Source organism: Xyrauchen texanus, chromosome 38 (assembly GCF_025860055.1).
Source record: "Xyrauchen texanus isolate HMW12.3.18 chromosome 38, RBS_HiC_50CHRs, whole genome shotgun sequence".
Taxonomy (NCBI): domain Eukaryota; kingdom Metazoa; phylum Chordata; class Actinopteri; order Cypriniformes; family Catostomidae; genus Xyrauchen; species Xyrauchen texanus.
In genome coordinates this window covers 28,437,112-28,460,585 of record NC_068313.1, presented here as the reverse complement: position 1 = coordinate 28,460,585, position 23,474 = coordinate 28,437,112, and the positions used below count along the sequence as shown (strand labels likewise).

The 23,474-nt window shown below is 39.4% G+C and overlaps 1 protein-coding gene and 1 pseudogene across 4 annotated transcripts in view; both read right to left on the bottom strand.

Moving 5' to 3' along the window:
• Positions 1 to 16,549, bottom strand: part of LOC127631542 (serine/threonine-protein kinase DCLK1-like) — a 40,081-nt gene extending 23,532 nt beyond the window's left edge. For 3 of the 4 annotated variants that reach the window (XM_052109696.1, XM_052109694.1, XM_052109698.1), the window contains exons 1-4: positions 16,531 to 16,549; positions 16,193 to 16,456; positions 14,295 to 14,678; positions 12,358 to 12,704 (exon numbers count right to left, since the gene is read on the bottom strand). In XM_052109696.1, coding sequence (XP_051965656.1) covers positions 12,358 to 12,704; positions 14,295 to 14,652 — 705 coding nt within the window. In that variant the 5' untranslated portion in view covers positions 14,653 to 14,678; positions 16,193 to 16,456; positions 16,531 to 16,549. The remainder of the gene's footprint in view (positions 1 to 12,357; positions 12,705 to 14,294; positions 14,679 to 16,192; positions 16,457 to 16,530) is intronic. The other variant, XM_052109697.1, reaches the window with a different exon arrangement.
• Positions 16,550 to 17,375: 826 nt separating this feature from the next.
• Positions 17,376 to 21,346, bottom strand: LOC127631700 (uncharacterized protein K02A2.6-like; annotated as a pseudogene).
• Positions 21,347 to 23,474: the final 2,128 nt, after the last annotated feature.

The window sequence follows — 23,474 nt, the reverse complement described above, 5'->3', positions numbered from 1 at the left end:
TCAAGATTTATTTCAATGATAACACCATTTTGACAATTGCGCATCATTGCGGGTACGTTCCGGTCCACTTCAAGTACTGCTGATTACATGTATTTCAAGTCAGCTTGTTAAAGACATTTTCCTTTTTCTTCAGCACCATCTAGTGGACAGAAAGCAAACTCACAACCATGTAATAAAAAAAAAAAGTGCTCAAATTAATCAGAACTAAGTTGAACTAAGCAGAAACAGTATTTTTTTTCATTCCGGTTCTTGCATTCCACTGCCTCCTTTCCATCTGGTAACCGGTTAGATCGGAATAAAAGTATGGTTAGTAAAATTATTTTTAAAACTACAGTAATCTGTGATACGGGTGGATAAACCAGCTGCAGTGTTACCTGATCTCACAACGGGAAAAGGGAACCTGTTTTGGAAAAACAAGCTCAAAATAAGATATTTCCACAAACAAAATAAGCAGAGGGCCGAATAATTTTAACATTTCCTTCAGAATCAAAGCACATGCTTCCGTTCTACTAAAAAGAGAGAAGCCTAATTTTTTTGGCCAAAAGGAAGTGGTGATAAACCCTTTGGTCTTCGGTTTCATGGAAAAATTATCAGAAATGTGACCATATAGTGCTGCTCATCACTGTAACTTCGTAATGTATAAACTTTTGTAATTTACCTCGATGAAAATATTTATTATATTAACATAATTAACTAAATTATGTATTGATTTGCAATCATTTTGGGCAGAACAATATATTCATTTTACACAATCACTGCTTAATTCATCGGATGTGCATTTGTAATATTTCGTTTTCACAAATTCCTCTGTGGGTCGAGATGAAAAGCACCAAATAAGGAGTAAACTGTGCTTTAGGGACATTCACCATTTAAAGGGATGTCTGCTCGCTACTCCCAAAAAGAGATAGCCCAATGGTAAGAGCAATGCGTTTAAAAATAAATACAACTATATTCAACACTATACTCATAATATCCTGATATTAAAGACTTATATATAGGTCTATAGGTATTTAATTGTATTAGGTGTAATTTTGTGATTGTCCTGCAGGTGTCTGCATAAGACTGAGTCCTTGCAATGAGCATTTTCAAGAACTTAAGTAATGATGGCTTTGACAAACAGCTGCAAACATTAAAAAAAACATTAAAACAATTTTGTTTTGAAATATTATTAATATATAAAAAAGAAACATTTGTACATCAAATCAAAGTCAGGTGGTGTGGCTAAAATAATAATCATAATTATAATAATAATAATAATAATAATAGAATAGAAATGAAATAAAACAAATAATAAAAGAGAGGACACATTTAGAACATGTGATATCTGATATTTTGAATTTTTTATGAAAAGGCTCATTTTGTTCAGGTCTTATGCATGATAATAATAAAATAATAATAATAATACACCTTGAAAAATGTTTGAAAACTTGTTTTAATTAATGATGACATTTTAGTCATTATTATTATTGTATTTTTTTTTTAAATATTTTGTAGTAAATGCTATAAATGTTTTGTTTTTTTTTAATGTCTGAAACAACAGTGGACATAAAGATAACATTTCTGCAAACTTGATACATGCATTTGAAACTATATAAAAACAATATTTAATAAAAATATAAATCTTTAAGTGTAGGCTAAATGAAAATATTGTTTAATTAACACACACAGTGTTTGATCTATGCCAAAAAGTGTCCAGCAGTGTTAGTTGATTATTTAAACATATAAAAAATTATAATAAAAAAAAAAATAACAAGACCAAAAGCTTCCATGGACCAACATCTGAAAACCAAACAGCACAGAAAGGTGACATTGATTGTTTCTCCTAATCACCAAAAGGTGTCAGTAGTAAATAATTTTGCAGCTGACACCAGAACAGCATCACGCCCTAGTAAAAGGATAAGTGTGTAGAATGGCAATTAATCATATGACAATTCTCCTATTCAAACTTATCACTGTGTATTTTCAATTCAATGCTTACAAAAATGTCTCAGTGTCATTATTCAGGTGCACATCATGACGGCTGGCGAAACAGACACATACCTGCACCTTACTACCTGTTACTTTTCTAAACGCTAGTCAAGCTGGAACCAATCATAGTCATTTCCAGTAAAATAAATAAATAAATAGAACATCCTGAGTTTTGAATGCAGCTCAATTGATGATTCAAGCTCCTTTTTGGAGGAAAGCATTTTGCTTCATAGGACATTTATTTACTTATCACATTTGCCACTCAATAATTGCACCACTCTCAACTGCAATTTCCTGCCCCAACTCTCATACGCTGTCAACATCATTATCCTAATATGCCTTCAGATTACAGACCGACGCAAAGTAATAAAAATAGATTTAAAGACATTGAGGATTATATAAATTATATATTATATAAAAAAGCTGTCTCCTAACATTTTGATTTGATTGCATAGTCTAAATCTTCAGGATTTAGGTCAGTTAGTTGGCAGGAAGTACTGGTAAAAAGCAGGAACTGTGGAACTTAAAAACATACATTAATCTGATGAACTACGCTTTCGTCCATAGAACCATCTGAAGCTCCATCTGAAAAGAAAATTGAATACAAGTGAAAAGATGCCAATGTGTAGTGTTATCCATTTCTATAAATAAGACTCTGAACTGCTTAGAAGATAGCAAGATGTTATTCTGAGTTAAATGTTGGTTAGTCTCGCATAGCCAGACTTTTGACTTGAGGCATAAAGTCTGGTCCTCATTGCAGCTTGTTCAAGCCAAAAACAGCCCACTTAGACAGGAAGAGACATCTGTATTTATTAACTGTTTTTTTAAGGTGGGGTTATCTGAAATACATTATACCGAAATAAAAAGTGTGGAAAAACACTTTGTAAAGCCATTCAATTGGATTGGAACTGCTTATTTCAGTCAGTGATTACCATTTTTGTGTGCAGTATCAGACAGTCAGTCAGTCAAAGGACCAAAAAATTTATGGTCATGCAATTTGTCAATTTATCTTGATAGTCTCCAAGATGGTAAGACTAGCCAGGAATATTTACAGTAGTTCCATTACCTTGTGCATCATCTATGAGAATATTTCATAAATAAATTAGGGTACTACAGAGATATGACCTTCTCTGAGTTTCCTTAATTGCAGTGATGAACAGCAGAATGCTGGGAGAGTTAATGAGCACCTCCTGCAGGTTCCTGTCCTGCTTGACAGGAAGCTCTTTACTGGAGATTCCTCTCAAACTACTCACCAGAGCTGGGATGTAGCTATTCCACAAAGCCATTATAGACAATTATGTACAGATCAGTAATGTGAACGATTTTAGACACTGCAACTTAAAGCCTCTGGGAGTTTAGGGCCTTTTATCTGAATAAAACAAATCTGTTTCAATAGCTTTTCTGAGTTGGTCCTGAAAATTCATAAGTGTAAATTTATAAATACATAAAATAATAATAATAATAAAACACGCACCACTATCTAAACATTGGGTCACAGCATCCACACCATGCTGCCTTCTAATTCATCATATTTCATTGGGCTATTTGTCTCCTCTTTGGTTTTGCAAACTGATGAACATGAATTATTCACTAGATTTTCAAGCTTTCAGTTAAAGTCATATAATATGCACTTCAGCAAGCTTGTGTAAGAAGAACAAATCTATAAGGTTGCTAGAAACTACATACTGAGTGGGTAAGATCCATAATAATCTACAATCCTAATAATTCATCTTAAATGTAGATAATAGTTCTAATGATTGCATCTAATTCCTACTTATGTTACAAACATACTGATAACCTATGCCTTCATGTATTTCAAATTTGTATTTAAAAGAGTCTCTCACACTGTGATGCCCTTAATATTTGACTTATGCTATCACACGTTTTTAGATCACCTGTGTTCCTGCTTTCTAAGCTAATGCTTTTTTTTTTTTTCAGGAAAACAAATTAACATACTTGCTAGAAATAGTCCCGTCTGTGTGCTGGGGCCATGTGGGGACAACACAGCAGTGGTACAGTAAGGTACTTATAATTAAAGTGAATGGGACCAGTCCTTATATGTTAAAATACACAATGTTTCAGAAGTATAGCCACAAGACAAACATTATATGTGTTGCCATGGTTTTAGTGATAAAAACGCTAACTAACCTTAAATGTAATAAGTGATATCCTAGATTACAACTTTGTTATCACTGGTAATGTAACACCCATAAACCCTGTAATCCTGGTAAGCATTTTTATCACATCAAATCATGTAAAACAAATTTTTATCACTCCAAAATCATGTAAAACATTTTTTTTTTATAACACTAATCCCATTAACTCGTACTGCATAATGTCTTCAGTACATCATGTGGCTATTGAAAGAGTATGGACAGTACTTCCAGTGTAAGTGCATTACTGCAAGTGCAATTTTTGTCAATATTATTTTCTGTGTTAGACAGTCACAACTCCTGTCAATTGAGCTTAATTACTTTAATTATTTTTTACATTAACGCTGAAGTGTGTTGTTTCTGCACCACTAGTGTCACCAAACTAAATTGCAAAAATAACCACTTTTTTCAAAGAGTTTTCTTTCATTGGTTGTACAAACGTATAGTACCACCCCAATCCCAGACCTCTGGTCGGGCCAATGTTGCTGTGTCATTGTGGATGACAGTTTAAAATATCAGATGGATGTTTTGATAGCACCACAGAGTTACAATTTAGGTAAAACAAATTATGTATGGCTTACTTATAGTTGACAGCTTTAAGATGGGCAATGAGAAAGAATTATAATACACACTTTAAGACTCAACCATTGAAAACCACAAATCAGTCAATCACTTTTCTGAATATTGGTGGTTACGGCCCTGTATTTTACACATCACCATGTTTTAGTCCAGTCTGAAGTAATAAACCACTCCACTACGTCTACTACCCTGTATGAGCAACTATAAATCAACACAACCCCCACTGATGTTTAATAACAATGGGAGGGCAATCACAGTTCAAACACAGACAGATTCTCCAACAGCAGACAGAAGCAGCCATCTAACAAATTATCATGCGGTTTATATTTAAATTTACTAATGTGATCCACCGATATATGAAATATCTTACAATATCCCTGCCATAAAAATAAACCAGACCTTCATATTCACTATCATAAGAAACCACACAGAGTAAGATGGTGGGGCAGGGGGAGTATTGATTTCCTCTCCACACAGAGTCAGCAGCAGCAGTAGAGCGGGTCACCGCGTGTCCCAGTAAAGCCCAGCAGTCCATTGATCTGGACAGACTCCTGCTGTTAACACTCTGAGCCTTTTATCAGGCAAACACAGGCATTATGTGCTCACTGATGCCATCCGGGGCATGTTAAACACAGGTTGCTAGCACATGGAGTTGACTTTGGTAATGAATTTGTACATTATGGACTAATGAAAGTTTAAAATATCAGAGTGACTAATCGTACTAGGTGTAAATAGAACCTGCCAAACAGTGCAGCGATCTGCACTAAAATTGTCTGGTGGAACACTGAAATTAAAAGACAAACTGCACCCCTAAGCATAGTTACTGTGTGTATGCAGTATGGATGCACTCTTATCAAGCGGACCTCCTGGGTTCAATTCCCCCTTTTGTCACACTTTTCCATATTATTTTTCCTGTCTCCACTGTTAATATTTATTTTAATACTACTATTAATAATAAATAAAAATGAAATAATGTTGATTTCCTCACAGTAATTTGGGCAGGATGGTGGTTGGGTAGTTGAGAGAAAAATTTAAATTAATTCTACGTTGACAGCCAAAAGTTGCTTCAACCCAGAGCACTGATCTCTAGCACTGATCTCGAGTAAAAGCGCTACACCTCTGGGGGCCTCCCAGAAAATTCCTTCACTTAGTTGGGCTGACCAGCCTGACATGGTGTCACTCGAGGATATACTTCCTATTGTTTCTTCGTTTGATGACGAGCTGCCGGCTCTGGTGAGGATGTCCTGCTATACTCGAGGGCTCGGATGACAAGGAGGCCATCCCATCTGCCCAAGCTCCCCCTGTCAGTGGCTCGGCAGTTTACCCACACGCAATCCTTCGAGGTTTGTGAGCAAGCGGCTACTCACCTCAGCATTGAATGGCCTGCTCTCTAGAATGCCAATGATCAAGAGAGGGGCCTTCTTCCTGAAAGCAACTCCTCCCTGTCTTCCCTGCGTGTGCTAAGACAGCCACATCTATGGCAAGTGCTACAGAAATGTGGGGTGAAATGTCACCTTAGTATCTGGTCAAACTAGAATGCCAAGGATCTGAAAAGCTGTCATTGCTGCATGTGAAGGATTTTTTGATGAGAAATCTTTGAACTAGTTTAAGAAGTTCTATAATTTTTTTTCAAATTGTAATAGTAATGTTTCATGTTATTAATATCCTGACTATACATTGTGATCAATTGTATGCCACTTTGGTGAATAAAAGTACCAATTTCTTTCCATGAGAGCAAAATGTGTACATTATCCCAAACTTTTGGCCGCCAGTGTATATATAATTTGTATATATAACAAACATCCTGAAGAGTTTTCTCTTTAAATTTCAATGTGTGTTTTTTTAACTTCCGTATAAAACAGAATGGATACAATGAATTAGATCCACAAACGGCATTTTCATAAGGTTTAAGTACCGAACATCTGCTCTATGTGAATGCACAGTTACTCATTGTTGCATTATGAGGTCATTCAGGGAGCAGCTAAATTAACATCTGCCTCTTACCAAAGAAATAATTCATGAAAACTGCAAACAAATAACAGTGTGGAACAAACCCCAGTGTCAACGGATTGAACTCACAGACATTAGCTGAATCAAGGGTCGTTGACTTTGCACAGCCCAGCCAACATTAATACGTTGCCCTGGCACTCTTAAACGGATGTCCCGTCGGCAAAAACTTTATTAAAACCCTTTAAGTCAGAGATGCTTAAATTAAAACCCACATATGCACATTCTTCCCATCCATTGTGGCTCCCTTATAAGCATGACATCCTGTGAAAATTGCATCACTGTGGAAGCTAATATGTGAATGAAAGTGCTCTCCCTGCCTTTAAGCTAATATTTATGGCACATGATACATGAGGCACATGTCATCTGGGGGGAATTAGAGAAGAAATGCCTGTCTGTCCTCAAGATGTCTCACATGATAAGAATATCGCCCCGTTCACATTGTCAGTGATTTTGTCGCTAGATGTCGCTAGTCTTTGTATTTCTTGTCGCTAATGGCCGTTCCTACTGCTGTCACTCTAATGTTTTTGTTTGGCTGCACAACTGGCTATTGCTTTAGAAAATCTTAATCGCAGTTGAGCTAGATTGCCAGTAAAACAAATATATAATTCTTAGTTCACAAGGAATCATTTGCTTTGCCTCTAATAATGAACATTCTGCAGGGGAGAGTGATTTTTTTTTTTAGCTGTGCTCAATGTCAGTGTTCAACAATATCATGTTGAAGATGAACAATCTATTAATGTATAAATTAAACACTCTCAATGTAAGCAATTTCTGGTATATTATCCAATTTGATAAGAAATCATCTTACTTGCCTAAAATGGTAGCATTCTGGAATGGGATAGTGTTATAAACTGCAGCAATACTCAATGCATATCAACATGGTTTTCCATGCATCATTGTTTTTGTATATCCATGTAAGTGGTTACAGAAACATGATATAGAACAGAGATATCAATGACAACAACAACTCCTCCATCTTTCCTGCACTCATCACCATTATCTCACAGGAGACAGCTAAAATGAGTTTCACTGTCTTTTCACATTGGCTGTCGCTGCGCGATATCGCTTTGCATTTGCATAAAGTTGAACTGTTCTCAACTTTGTCATGTCTCTTGACAAGCCCACAACCTGTTGCCAACGGTCGCTGTTGCTCCAGTTGCCAGAAGTCACCAGATATCACTGAAAATGAATGGTCTCCTGTAGCTTCCAGCGACAAAAACACTGACAATGTGAACAGGGCTTAATCCTACATTAAGGAGCCAGTGTCACCACTAAAAAGACGTCAAAGAACAGTGGATCATAACTAGGGATCACTTTATTGTGTGAAGTATGTATAAAATGTGTCTTTATTGCTGGCATACTCGCAGCTGTACATCGTCACGCCATTATCTAGATAGCTCCTAGCCAATCATTTATCAGCCATTGCTTTAAATCCCTGCTTACAATCTACCACTTTGCCATTTCAGTGTGCCAAAACAACAACCTCCACCTCCCCACCACTACCAGTTGAGCCCCATCCAGCACAAAGTAGGCTCCTGGCCTCCTGCCTCCAATCTGCGGCAGGATCTGACAGTTCGAGTTGCAATCTCATCGGACCACCAGACAGGGCTTAAGTCAAAAGAGACATTACAATTCTGTGTTCACTATTATTTCATCAAATAAATGGAACGTCAACTTTACTTATGTTGGCAAGTCTTTTGGAATAACATGTTTGATCTGAACTGCCCTTATGAATAAAGTATGACAATTGACATGTACATCCTTGTTCTTATGGTCTAACTAATTTATTATCTTATTTCCAAAAAATGGGTTCAGTAAGTTTAAACTGATGATCATCCCATGATGATTCCATCTGGCTGGAGCATTATAAGCTATAAACAGGCCTAATCTGGAGCACTTAAACTCAAACATGGCCTGACTCATCATAACATGGACTGCTACTAATAAATGCTTGTCAACAGACATACAATATTAACAACCCTCTAATACCTTCCAAAGTTTGCATCGCTTTAGCCTCTGAATAAACTTCTACCCAGAAGAAAAGATAAGGATAGAAAGTGATGGCTAAAGCCAAGTTTGTTACGGCCATTGTTTACAGGAGTACAGTGCAAGGTAAAATGTACTTATTACTACACGCCAATTTTCTGTAAATTTGCACTTTTGTTTGGGGATTGTTTCCATTCAGATGTCATTTGCTTCTACTGTCAAGTATCTGTTTGATGGCAAACACAACAGTGCTTTGTGCGTTCGAGGAGAGATTGACAGGCAGGAATTTGGCCAATAGTTGCTGCAAGCCTCTTATAATCAACCAACTGGTGTGCGAGAAGGCGGGACTTTCAAAGAGGGGTTAAAGCAATGAAAATATATACACTCACACACAATGAAGTATTAGACCAGATGCACATCATAATGCAACAGAAGCCGAATACCGGACATTTAACATTTTGAAATCCCGGCCAGACGCTTTAAGATCAGAAAAAGAAGACATGTCTAGGAAAGAGAGGACGTACTGTATGGTCACCCTATTAGAATTTGATGCAGGAAAGATCAAATCTGCAAAGCTACTGCAAATAATTATTCTGAAAATGTGGAAGCACAATGAATCGATCCAGAAATCAATTCTTGTTGCACACCATCACACACTATAACAATATTCTGAGGGATACAGTAAATGTGCCTGTAACAGAAAATAAACAGACATGTATAGAGCCTTTTGTGAGAAGCCTGTAACCCAGGCCTGTAACATCTACTACTCCCCTGCAGCAGAGGCTGTTACTAAGCAACCAGCAACCAAATTGCCATAGAAACGGACAAAGGTTTGGAAAAATTTAATTAAAGAGAGGGGAAACGGCTTATACATACCTGGGATGTGAAAGTATTTTTCCAAGTAGTACATTTATTTTATTTTACTTTTATATGGTCATTTGTATTGTGTGATTTATTTATTTTTTTAAAGTGGCAAATTTTGTTTCATAATAACTTGATCACAAATTCAGAAACAAACTGTTTGATTTTTAAATCAGGCAGGGTGGTATGACATATTTTAGTTGGATAGTGTGAAATTTAGTCTTATATGTGAGTGAATTACTCACAATGTAGAGGGCTGATTTTATTTAATACTGCCCACTTCTCTGATTAACATTTTTAATTGATTCAAATGGTTAACAAAGAAAAGAAAAACATATATTCACAGAATAAACATTTAACCCCCACTATTACCCTCCCCTTCCGAATCATCACCCCCACCCTGACCCTCAACAAACATCCCTGTAGTCACACATGAGAATACACAAAAAACAAATTTACATACATACATACATACATACATACATACATACTCTTGAAATGAGGGTGCACCAGCCAACTTCCATCCCCTTAAAACAATCTGTCTGCAAACCATAACACCGGTCAGGACCCAATTTGTATGTGTTTAACCCCTATATTGAAGATTGCTCCATCGCCTAAAATCCAGAGTCTGGGGCAAAATTAAATATAAAACTCTGAACCTTCAACCAAAATTCTTGGATCTTTACACACCACCAACAAACATGGGTTGTGTCTCCATCTTCTGATTGGCATCGCCAGCAGGTGGGTGTGTCTTTAAGACCAAGCCTACACAATCTATAGGGGGTCCAATTGAATCTATGTAAAATCTTGAATTGCATAAGGCGCACCCTTGAATCTCTACATGCAGACGTGACGTTTTTAGAATCCTGGCCCATTCTCGCTCCTCCAATACCAAGTTTAAATCTTTCTCCCATAATCTCTTGATACAAGTTAAAGCTCCGTCCCCCAGACTCTGAATTAGCAGGGAGTAATACACTGATGCCTCATGACCTTTTCCAAAAGCAGTAATCACCACTTCCAGAGTATTTGCCACTTTAGGGGGGGTGTATACTACTCCCAAAAATAGTACAGAGCATGTGGCGCAGCTGTAAATACCTAAACTGAGATCTGGGAATTCCAAAATATTGAACCAAATTTTCAAAGAATCTCAACACTCCACTCTCATATGGGTCACCGAGTATATTAACCTCATTCAAAATCCACTCTGTCCAGCAGAAAGAATTACTTAATACATAATTTTGGGTTCAGCCACATACTCGAGGCAACATTTAAATAAATGTCCAAATTAAACACTTTTTACTCCATACCGAGTGCAAATACAAGACAACGGGATGTAACTTCTCCGGTTAGTTTTGGAATGAATTGCTTTGGTTTCTAAGAGACAATTGCAGAAACATCTTCACTACTGAGATGAATGATAGTGTTCATGTATTGGAGATAAGATTTTTGCAGTACTTTTGTCTCTGTAATGGTTGTAAACAAACAAGAAAATCAATGCCACTGAAGGCCAATGAGTTTAAGGCCCTCTGGTGACAGCTTGTCACATCATCAGTCTGCTCCTGTGGAGACACAGAAAGGTCATCGTCCCCAACAAGCTCCCAACCATACAGATGCCTCCCTCTGCCTGATCTCTTTTTCTTTCACCATGATATCCACATTTCTCTCTATTAATCTCTCATTCATTCGAGCAATACCGTATACACAAAGCATTTGGAAATTCATGTGCAGCAAGATAACAGCAATAAAGGAATAACTACTGAATGCACTTCAAAGGGCTGGTGTGGCTTTGTGGTTAAAGATCTAATCTTACCTTGTAACCTTCTCTCCTGGTCTCCTCAGTATTTTTCTGCTCAGTATGGACCTTTGTTATTCATGAACTTTGACCATTATGCCCCTGAGCAGGGAACTTATTCCCATGTTTCTCAGAGAAAATTGTACCTATAGTAAAATGTACCCTAAGCTACTTTGGATCAAACTGTCAGTTAAATAAAGAATAGCCTGAATAACCACCAAAAATTATTCCCCACACCAAACCCTCCACTCTACTTCCAACTAGGTTTAAAAAAATTGTAACCTGAATACCTTTTATGAGGATTAGATCTTTAGATTTGAATTAGATTTGACTTAACAATTGTGTGTTTGTTTGAAAGTCTTCAAGAGGCCCAGCATTCAAATTAGCTTTCAGCTCATTTTTCTGCCATAACTACCAGCTTTCAGCTCTCTATTCTATTTATGGTTTGACATAATGATTCCATCTTGAGCAGAAAAAACTGCTGAGGAAACCAGGAAAGTGTAAGGTCACTGCTTTTCAGTTGTCCTACATGACAGCCTGACCCGTTTGAGATGGTGAAGAACCTCAACTTTAGGGAAACCAGGGCATTCACAAAATCTTGTTTGACCAACTGATGTAAGATAAAGGCAAGATACTACTTTTGATTTTACCTACTATGCAAACAACTCTACTTTGTATGAGTTTTAGATGCATATAAGATAAACCCACCCTGCAGAGTTGGTAATGCTTGTCCTTTACCCTTAATCCCAACCCTAACATTCATTACTAGGCCTAACACTTACTAATAAAGGCAGTAAATTTCATTTGGTTTGCCTCTGTCTGTCATCAAATATAGACTGATTATCCACAGTGAGCCCATTGATCTATCTACCCAAATACAACTTTCAACCAAACAATGGCATCATTATTACTGCATTCAACAATACACAACTCCAGTTCAAAACTTCAGAGGAGCTAAATTATCTACAGAAAATGGACAGATTTAGGCAACATGGCCACTGTACTTACCAGTTTACCATCCACTGTATACAGCCTCTTGACAACCCCCGAGTCAAGTTTGATAGCATCAGTAATGTCCGTGAGAACCTGCTCAAAGGAGTGGGCCGTTTTCTTGTTGAGAAGGATGCGGACAGCTTTTCGAGGCTTCACCCCACTGCGGATTATGGTCACTAGCTTGGGCCGGATGAAATCCTTGTTATCCTTGGTTTCTAAGGAGTCAGTTTTGGCACTGGCCAGAGAGGTGGGCACTCGTGCTGAGGGACTGGTCCTGACGTTAACTGACCAGTTGGGGTTGACATTCTTGGTGTATTCCAAATTCTTGTAAGGCTCAATGGATCCACACACATAGCTCTCCCCTGTGATGCAAAATGGAATAACATAATAACAATAACCAGAAGATGAAAATGTAATGCAGAATTAGGCTTTCTAAACTTAGTATCTTCGCTATGTGGAAAACTAAAGCAGAAGGAATTCCATAAATGTATCCGCATGTGAGTTAAGGCAGAAAATGAGCAATATGCCTCAAATAATGACAAAGAGGTCACAGAGTCAGGTTAAGTGCCCAGCTTAGGCTGAAATCACCTCCACCTTACTCATTTACATTCATTTTACCCTGAAAGCATGGCAGCTCTGAGCATTAATGGATGGGTGTCCCACATAGAAACGCTCCACTGAGATGCACGAGTAGCTCATTCAAATTCAAACTGGAGTCATATAAATTACAATTCAATTGAATGACAAACTTATATTTTATGCTTTCAGCTGCTGTGTGCTAATTTATTGTTGTACACTGAGTGAAAGGGAGTGGCATATAGAGATGCAGAAGCTGTTAAATATTAATAAGCATTAATTTAAAATTGATTCTGCCTTCCATATCTGATAAAATAACAGAGCTCTCTATAAGGTTGAGTATCTACAAGAATTGCCCTAATATCTTAATTCTGCTTAGTACTATAAGCCATGTTCTGTTTGGGGTCCCACACACATCCAGGAATTAAAACATGTCAGAGCAGTCATTCAGGTATCGCAAGTCATACGTCCTACAGTGCATCTGGAAAGTATTCACAGCGCTTCACTTTTTCCAAATTTTATGTTACAGTCTTATTCCAAAATGGATTAAATTAATTATTTTCCTCATCACATCATGGCTTATGACAAACATGGTTACTACAATATTAAGTACAATACGAGTGGAATTGTACTCCAGTCAAAAAAAAATTACTATGGTTGTTACACCCCATGCCACTGCAGCGACATTAGGGGTGCTGTTTAATTTCTGTGTTTCCAGACTATTGGAGTGCAAATAGATGCGCTGTATGGCAGATGCTATATACACCTAGAGCAAAAAATCACTCCAAATATTTGGCATTAACAACCATCTGACTGTATATTATCCCTTACGTATCTTTCCACAATTTGTGTTTTATAGGGTTAAATTGTCCCCCAAAAAATAAATAATAATTACTATATAGCATAGCAATCATCTTTCTGTCTACTATCAGAACAGATCTTGAATCTTAACTTTAACATACTGGATTTTGATTACATCAGCTGAACATATTAAAACAATATAAAGGGAAAATAAAGCTTTATTTTAAAAAATCACTAAAGGTTCATCATAAAATAATATTAGTTTTACATGTTCAGTAGGCCTACAATCTCAACAGAACATGAGGGAAAAACTATAAATTAGATGTATTTATCCAAAATGATTTAAAGATCAAAACAATTCTGAAAGCATTTATGAATTACTTAATTACCTTTCAGTTTTTTTATTGGTTTTAGATACCATCAAAATTATGATGTCCTCATATGGAGGACAGATATTACAACAACAAAATAACACGTTGTAATCTGACCTCTGCAAATAACATGTTGCATCATGAAACATAATACACTAGTGTTCCTTATAACCAGGCAAGGGCCTGTAGATATCTCAGCCTCACCTTCCACCAGCTGCTCCATGCTTGTAATCTTGGATCCATCAATGGCATAAATGGTCCGCACGCCCTGGGGCAGATTGACATTATCTGATAGAGAGCGGGTAAGGTCTGCTAGCAGAGCGTCAAAAGATCTGAATCTGTCGTTGGAGATAGCGTACACAATCCCTTTGAAGTAGCGGTCTCCATTGCGGTAGAACCGGACCTTCTTGGCTTTCTTCTCTGAGCTCAGAGCTTGCAGAGTTCGGGTTCGGTACAGACTACAGTGGGCGCTGTGCGTGGGGCTGGGAAGGCCGTTCGCCCGTGAACCCGCACGGCTGTATCTTTGTGCTTTGTCTCGTTCGTCGAAATGTTCCAACTCCATCTCAACTCTAGTGGCTAGATGTATATCTGTGGGCATTTGATTGGAAAAAAAAAAAAAATTAAAAGATGAGCTATTTTGTGATATTTGTATTATATTTTACTTTTATTCATTTGCAGAATATGTACCTCACAGAAATTTAATTCTTGATACCAAAAATGTTAATTCAACTAGTTAAAACAGTCATTATTGTTATCTTTAACTGCATTTTCACTAGCAGAATTTCACAATAATCTGTCATAGGCTCTAATAAAAAATGCAATTACGGATATCTAAAATGCATTTTTTGCTATTTGAAGTTACAATTTGACATCAGCAATGCACTAGTCACACTTATCTTACTAGTAAAAATTATAATTTTTTTATATCAATAATTATACAATTAAAAATACTTTTACAAATACCCATTCCTAACATCAAGAACTGAATTACAAATTGTGAAAATGCTAAATTTTTATCTCAGTCATTATATTTTAACAGGTTAGATTTGGTATTTCATATATCTGGAAATTAATTTAGGATATCAATAAATTGGAGAGAAATTAAAGACATGAGACATGATGAATAGGTCTCTGTAATTCCATTTTGAAAAGGAGTGCATGACAGATCATTGTGAAAATAGTTACAGATATCAAAAATTGCAGCTTTTACTATAGTTGAAATTCAATTTTTGATATCATGAATAGGTAAATCAGCAAGTAATATCATTTTTTAATATAAAAAATTTACGTTTTACTAGTTCAAACCTAATTACCAATATCAGAATATTTAATATTTACTACTAATTCCATATTGATAAAGAATTAGCAGTGAACTAGATATCTATAAATCATCCTGCACTTGATTAAATGTCAAAAGGGCTTGCAATAGTGCAGCACCCATAGCTTTTTTTTACTGTAAGACAATTTATCTTATAATGAAAGGATGGCATTTAATGTTTTCACTTAGCCATTTTATAAAAGCAATAAGGCACCAGAGACTGTGCCATATTACCAATATAGTAACAGCTGAAGGGTTTGCAAGCACACTGCTTAGTATGGTGAAACAACACCCTTCAGCCATGACTATATTCACAATATAGCACAGGCTCTCCTTATTGCTTAAATACACTTGAGATTATTAATATAATTTGTATTTTATACTTTAATGTGATATCAGCTTCAAATACTATTTACCTGGCAAGAACCACATGAAATCAATAAATAAAACAACTAAAAATAGGTAAAACAAATAAAATAAACAAACCATCCAAAAAAGTAGCCTAATTACATGACATGAATTCTGTGTTAAATATAACACATCTGATCATTATTCAGAGAAAAATGTCCAATGTAGGCTATATGTCTTTCAACATACAGATTGACTAGAAATTATGACATAGCAAATATTTAATAATATTATTAAACACGCCCAAAGGAGCATCACAATGACGAATACGCACCCAATTTACAAATACAAACCTAAAGCCTATATCGTATGACATCACAGTGCTCTGGTGCCCTGTGAGGGCATATAACAAAAAACAAAACAAAAACAAATTCACCTTACTTTAACGCGTTTATATATCCGATGACCACAGTCGATATGATACCACACCATTTAATGGCTTGCCATCTCTTCCAGACGACGCTGGTTGTGTTTTTAAGAGCAGAAGGATTTAATAATTTGCACTTCTTTGTGCGGTCTGCTCCGCTGGATGGGTAGGATGGGCTGCAGCCGGTGTCTGTCTGCCTTTTCGCACTTACTTACGTTGGACAAGCCCTCATTTCAATGCAAACACTCAGCAAGCTCTATCTTTGTCGTATTCCTGGAGGGGAAAATCTCAATGAATGAAAATGAGCGACCAGAGCGGTGTCGCAAATCCTGGTGAGCTATACCTACCCAGACACCTTGACAGCGAATGATGATGCGCTGCGGTTCCGCGTAGGGAGGGGAATGTAAATCGCTGCTTTCAGTTCAGCCTATTCACTCCAATAGTACAAGATCTATAAAAATGTTTTATGGTCGATTCTCTCGTGGTCTAAATACATTTAAGAAAAAAAAAAAAAAAAGGAAATAAAATATGATGGCGAGTGCTGCCCATCACTCCTCACGAAATCCTGTGTCACACACACATAATACACACGATATTGTTTCACCGGTCTATATTATTGCAACAATGTGGACAGTGGATGTGATATGAACATAGCTTTTAGATGTATTTGATATTTGTTTACTGTAATAATAATTGACTTACCGCCACAATGGAAAAACAGTAAAAAAAAACATTTTTTTTTATATACAAATTGCATGATTTGGGCATAGCCTATATGTGAACTGGAAAAAAATTATAATAATATAATATAATATATAATATAATATAATATAATATAATATAATATAATATATATATTCCTTCATTCATATTTCCTGTCTTGCAGGAAATCCTGCACAGAACAAGCATGGCTGGTGGCATTGTCATGCTGGAGGGTCACGTCAGGATGAGCCTGTTCCACATGAGGGAGGAGGATGTCTGTAATATCTTTGAAGAACATGAGGAGACGTTCGTAACCTTGTAAACCTTTACTGAACTCAAAGTAGCATATAACAGAACACAACATCTGGTGTGTTCAACATCAAGTCAAACTCTGAACTCTACACACCAACTTCTTCCCCGAACAGCCCCACCCTCACCAGGCTTTTCGTCTCTTAAAGGAACCTCACTCTTACAATAGTCAGTCAATACATTACACCCCTTTTCCCCAGTCCACAAAGTCTGAAAACCTTCTTGGAGGCCGATGCTCTCTTACAGGATATCTCCGAGAATGAGGGGACTCAGGCATGCCCTCAGCTCCCGTAAGGTCAACATCAGGGTTTTCCACATCTAATGCAGGTGGTTGTAACGCAAACATCTCAGCCCTTGGAGACTCAGTCAGATGAACAGAGTAGCCACCTGGTTCAGGCCTTGATTGGTCGGACAAAGGTGCCGTCCTGTCCAGCAACTGGTCAACATGTCGCCTGTGCATTTGCCCATCACTAGCTCTGACCTTGTATGACAGGGGCCCTGTGACGTCTACAATGATTCCAGGCACCCACTTAGAATCTCTGGTGTAGCATCTCATGTATACCATGTCCTTAGGTCTAAACTCTCTGACTGTGCCAGGGCAATTTTCAGCATTAAGCTCCTGTCTGCGAAGCATATCACCATCATGATCAGGGTGCAGACGATCCAGGGCAGTGGTGAGTCGCCGATTCATGAGCATCTCAGCAGGACATTTTCCAGTTGATGAATTGGGTGTGACGTGCTGTGACAACAAGAAACGAGCGAGCCTGGTCTGCCACTCGCCCTTGGTGATGCGAGACAGGGCCTCCATGGTGGTCTGCACCATGCGTTCAGCTTGACCATTTGAGCTTGGGTGATATGGTGCTGTAGTGACATGTCGAATGCCGTTGCGCTTTGCAAACTCTTGGAATTCCGCAGAAGTGAACGAAGCACCATTGTCTGAGACTATGACGTCAGGCAAACCATGTGTTGCAAAAAGTATTCTTAGTGTGTTGATGACGGCTGACGATGACATGGAACTCAAAGACACCTCCAGCCACTTGCTATGTGCATCAACCACTATGAGAAATATTTTGCCCTGAAAAGGGCCTGCAAAGTCAATATGCAGCCGGGACCATCTTTTTGTCGTCCACTCCCAAGGGTGCACTCTCGCCTTAGGAGGTGCATGACGTGACATCTGACAGGTTTCACATGCCTTGACAGTCTCCTCAATGTCTCGGTCCATGCCCGGCCACCACACATAACTCCTTGCGAGTCCCTTCATGCGTACCATGCCCGGGTGTGCGTCATGCAACATAGCTAGTACTTCTCTTCTTGCCAAGCAAGGAACAACCACATGGCTTCCCCATAGCAAACAGTTCTTGTGTGCAGAGAGTTCATGGCGGCGCGAAAGGAATGGTTTGAACCGGCTATCCATTACATCAGCCGGCCACCCATGCAGGACCCAGCGCATTACTCGTGCAAGAACAGCGTCTTTGCGTGTAAGGTTAGCGATTCGCTCAGCATGCATAGGTGCATCTGGCACCATTTCAAGCAGTAACACTTCCAATGGTGGTGGTGTAACAGTATCAGATGCCGGCAAGGGTAAGCGACTCAGGGCGTCAGCATTGCCCATTTGTTTGCCCGGTCTGTAGCACAGCTCATAGTCGTAAGCCCCCATGATCAAACTCCAACGCAGCATACGTAGTGAAAGGATGGCAGGCATAGGCTTGGAATGGTGCAGAAGTCCCAGCAGGGGTTTGTGATCTGTAAAGATCGCGAAATGGCGGCCTGCGAGATACTGGTGAAACTTTCTAACCGCAAAAACAACCGCCAATGCTTCCTTATCAATTTGGGCATAATTCCGCTCAGTGATGGACATTGTTCTGGAAGCAAAGCAGATGGGCCTCTCCTGGCATCACATTCCATGTGGAACAATAAAGCCCCAAGCCCATAGGGTGAGGCGTCGCAAACCACTGCCAGGGGTTTCTTTTCATCATAGTGGGCCAGCACTTTATCCGTTTGCAGCAACTCTTTCGCCTGAGCATATGCCATCTTGTGCTTCGCACCCCACTGCCAAGTAACAGACTGGTCTAGAAGGCGATGCAGGGGTTCCAGGACGGTGGCCTTATTGGGAAGAAAACAGCTGTAAAAGTTAAGCAGCCCCAAGAATGCCTGAAGTTCTGTTTTGTTCTGTGGGGGCGGAGCTTTTCGGATCACATCCACTTTTTCATGGGTTGGTTTGATGCCATCTTTATCCACTCTAAACCCCAAAAACTCCACTTGAGTGGCAGCAAAAATGCTTTTCTCTTTTTTTAGTCGCAACCCAGCTTCTGCGAAGCACTTCAGTACGGCCCGTAGCCGTTCATTGTGTTCTTCCATGGTTTTGCCCGAAATCAGGATGTCATCCAGGTATGGTTGGACTCCTGGAATTCCTGCGAGCAAAGTGTCCATAAATCTTTGAAATATTGAAACGGCCGTTGACACCCCAAATTGCAACCGTCAAGCCCGGAAAAGCCCACGGTGAGTGTTAATAGTCAGTAAGTCGGCTGCGTCATTATCCACTGGAAGCTGCTGATAAGCCTGTTTCAGATCAAGTTTAGTGAAAACTACTCCTCCAGCTAGCTTCGAGAACAGTTCAGATACTGTGGGTATAGGGTACACATCGGGTTTAACAGCTGTGTTCACAGTACAGCGGTAATCACCGCAAATCCTCAGGCCCCCATCTTTTTTTGCTACAGCCACTATAGGTGTGGCCCACTTTGCATGGCGAACAGGTTCAAAAATTCCTTGAGCCACCAATTTGTCCAACTCCTCATCAAGCTGGGGCCGTAAAGCAAAAGGAACTGGGCGGGCTTTGAAGAAACGTGGAGTTACTGTGGAATCAATGTCAATAGACATCGGGGGGGTCCGGCAAACCCCAATGTCCTGAAAAACCTCTGAGTATTCAGCCAGTATTCTCTCCATAGACTGCAGCTGTACCCTGTGTACACCTTCCGCTGATATTCCCAGGGCATCAAACCAGTCCCGTCCCAACAGACTAGTTCCCTGGCCCTGGATGACAAACAAAGGCAGTGTGTTTCGTGTTCCTTTGTATATTACTTCCACAAATATTTTTCCTTTCACTTCCAAGGTTGCCTGTGACCATTGCTTAAGTATTCCATTGTTGGCATGTATTTCAGGGGGTTGAGAGGGCCACAATGAGTGATAGGTGTGCTCACTAATCAAAGAACAGGCCGCTCCTGAATCCACTTCCATTGTGTGTGTTTGTTTGTTAAGTATAACAGTGGCCAGATATGGCCTGTGCCCCCCTCTTCCTGATTTATTAGTGGTGCTGTAAATGGAATAATCATTTTGCTTTTTGTGAGTTATAATGTTTGTGTACCGTTCTGCTGTGGTGCTGGCTGTATCCTTGTCAGTACCAGGTTTAGTCTTTGTTAAACACACACGAGCAATGTGTCCTCTTTTTTTACAGTAATGGCATACAGCCGTGGAAAATCTACAGGCTTGTGGGGTGTGCTGACCACCACATCTGAAGCATGGCTTGTCACGATTAGGATTTTCATTTGAAGTTGCTGTCTTATGAACTGATGCCTGCGCATGGGTTGCATAATGAACGTCGTCCTCCAGCCGTGATTCGTTTTGATGCTGACGAAGTAGGCGAGCATTTAACAATGCTGTTTCAGCAGCTAGTGCCTTTTCTTCTGCCTCTTTAAATGTTAGTGTAGGTTCAGCCAGCAGGCATCGCTGTAACGCCTCATCCATAACCCCGCACACAATTGTATCACGCAGCATTGTCTCTAACTGATCTCCGAAGGCACAGTGCGCAGACAAACGTCGAAGCTCAGCAATGTAGTTTGAAATACTTTGATTAGATTTCTGCTTACAACTGTGAAAATGAAAACGTTGAACAATTTCTGATGGTGCTGGGCTGTAATGGCGTTTTAAGACAGCGACAATGTTTGCATAAGTCACAGCAGAGGGCGGCGTTGGGGCAAGCACTGAACGCAATGTGGAATACGTTTTTGCACCACACACACTGTGCAGAACGGAACGTTTTTTTGCATCATCCTCAATATCATTCGCATGAAAAAAACATTCCAGTCTTTCTGTGTATTCCTCAAAAGAGTTACTCGAACATTCGTCAAACTCTTCAATACGGCCGAGTGTAGTCATGTTCGCTTCCAGACGCAGATTATTTTCACACACCTGCACAGTCGCATCATATGGACTTATCTGCACACAGTCGGTTCGAGTCCGCTTGTCGCCAGTGTAATATCTTTGAAGAACATGAGGAGACGTTTGTAACCTTGTAAACCTTTACTGAACTCAAAGTAGCATATAACAGAACACAACATCTGGTGTGTTCAACATCAAGTCAAACTCTGAACTCTACACACCAACTTCTTCCCCGAACAGCCCCACCCTCACCAGGCTTTTCTTCTCTTAAAGGAACCTCACTCTTACAATAGTCAGTCAATACATTACAATGTCTTCCCTGTAACGCACAGCTTTGAGATTGCCTGCAATGACAACAAGCTCAGTCCAATGATGCTGTGACACACCGCCCCAGACGGACCCTCCACCTCCAAATTGATCCAACTTTAGAGTAGGGGTAATGTTCATTCTTTCTACTATAAATGCGAATCCGACCATCACCCCTGGTGAGACAAAACTGTGACTCGTCAGTGAAGAGCACTTTTTGCCAGTCCTGGCTGGTCCAGTGAAGGTGGGTTTGTGCCCATAGGCGACATTGTTGCCGGTGATGTCTGGTAAGGACCTGCCTTACAACAGGCCTACAAGCCCTCAGTCCAGCCTCTCAGCCTATTGCGGACAGTCTGAGCACTGATGGAGGGATTGTGCATTCCTGGTGTAACTCGGGCAGTTGTTGTTGTCATCCTGTTCCTGTCCCGCAGGTGTGATATTCAGATGTACCGATCCTGTGCAGGTGTTGTTACACGTGGTCTGCCACTGCGAGGGCGATCAGCTGTCCTTCCTGCCTCCCTGTAGTGCTGTCTTGGGTGTCTCACATGGACATTGCAATTTATTGCCCTGGCCACATCTGCAATCCTCATTCCTGCATGCAGCATGCCTAAGGCGCTTTCACGCAGAAGAGCAGGGACCCTGGGCATCTTTCTTTTGGTGTTTTTCAGAGTCAGTAGAGTAGTGTCATACAGGTGAAACTCGAAAAATTAGAATATCGTGCAAAAGTTCATTAATTTCAGTAATTCAACTTAAAAGGTGAAACTAATATATTATATAGACTCATTACAAGCAAAGTAAGATATTTCAAGCCTTTATTTGATATAATTTTGATGATTATGGCTTACAGCTTATGAAAACCCCAAATTCAGAATCTCAGAAAATTAGAATATTGTGAAAAGGTTCAGTATTGTAGGCTCAAAGTGTCACACTCTAATCAGCTAAACACCTGCAAAGGGTTCCTGAGCCTTTAAATGGTCTCTCAGTCTGGTTCAATTGAATTCACAATCATGGGGAAGACTGCTGACCTGACAGTTGTGCAGAAAACCATCATTGACACCCTCCACAAGGAGGGAAAGCCTCAAAAGGTAATTGCAAAAGAAGTTGGATGTTCTCAAAGTGCTGTATCAAAGCACATTAATAGAAAGTTAAGTCGAAGGGAAAAGCGTGGAAGAAAAAGGTGCACAAGCAGCAGGGATGACCGTAGCCTGGAGAGGATTGTCAGGAAAAGGCCATTCAAATGTGTGGGGAGCTTCACAAGGAGTGGACTGAGGCTGGAGTTACTGCATCAAGAGCCACCACACACAGACGGGTCCTGGACATGGGCTTCAAATGTCAAACGTCTTACCTGGGCTAAAGAAAAAGAACTGGTCTGTTGCTCAGTGGTCCAAAGTCCTCTTTTCTGATGAGAGCAAATTTTGCATCTCATTTGGAAACCAAGGTCCCAGAGTCTGGAGGAAGAATGGAGAGGCACACAATCCAAGATGCTTGAAGTCCAGTGTGAAGTTTCCACAGTCTGTGTTGGTTTGGGGAGCCATGTCATCGGCTGGTGTTGGTCCACTGTGCTTTATTAAGTCCAGAGTCAACGCAGCCGTCTACGGGACATTTTAGAGCACTTCATGCTTCCTTCAGCAGACAAGCTTTATGGAGATGCTGACTTCATTTTCCAGCAGGACTTGGCACCTGCCCACACTGCCAAAAGTACCAAAACCTGGTTCAATGACCATGGTATTACTGTGCTTGATTGGCCAGCAAACTCGCCTGACCTGAACCCCATAGAGAATCTATGGGGCATTGCTAAGAGAAAGATGAGAGACATGAG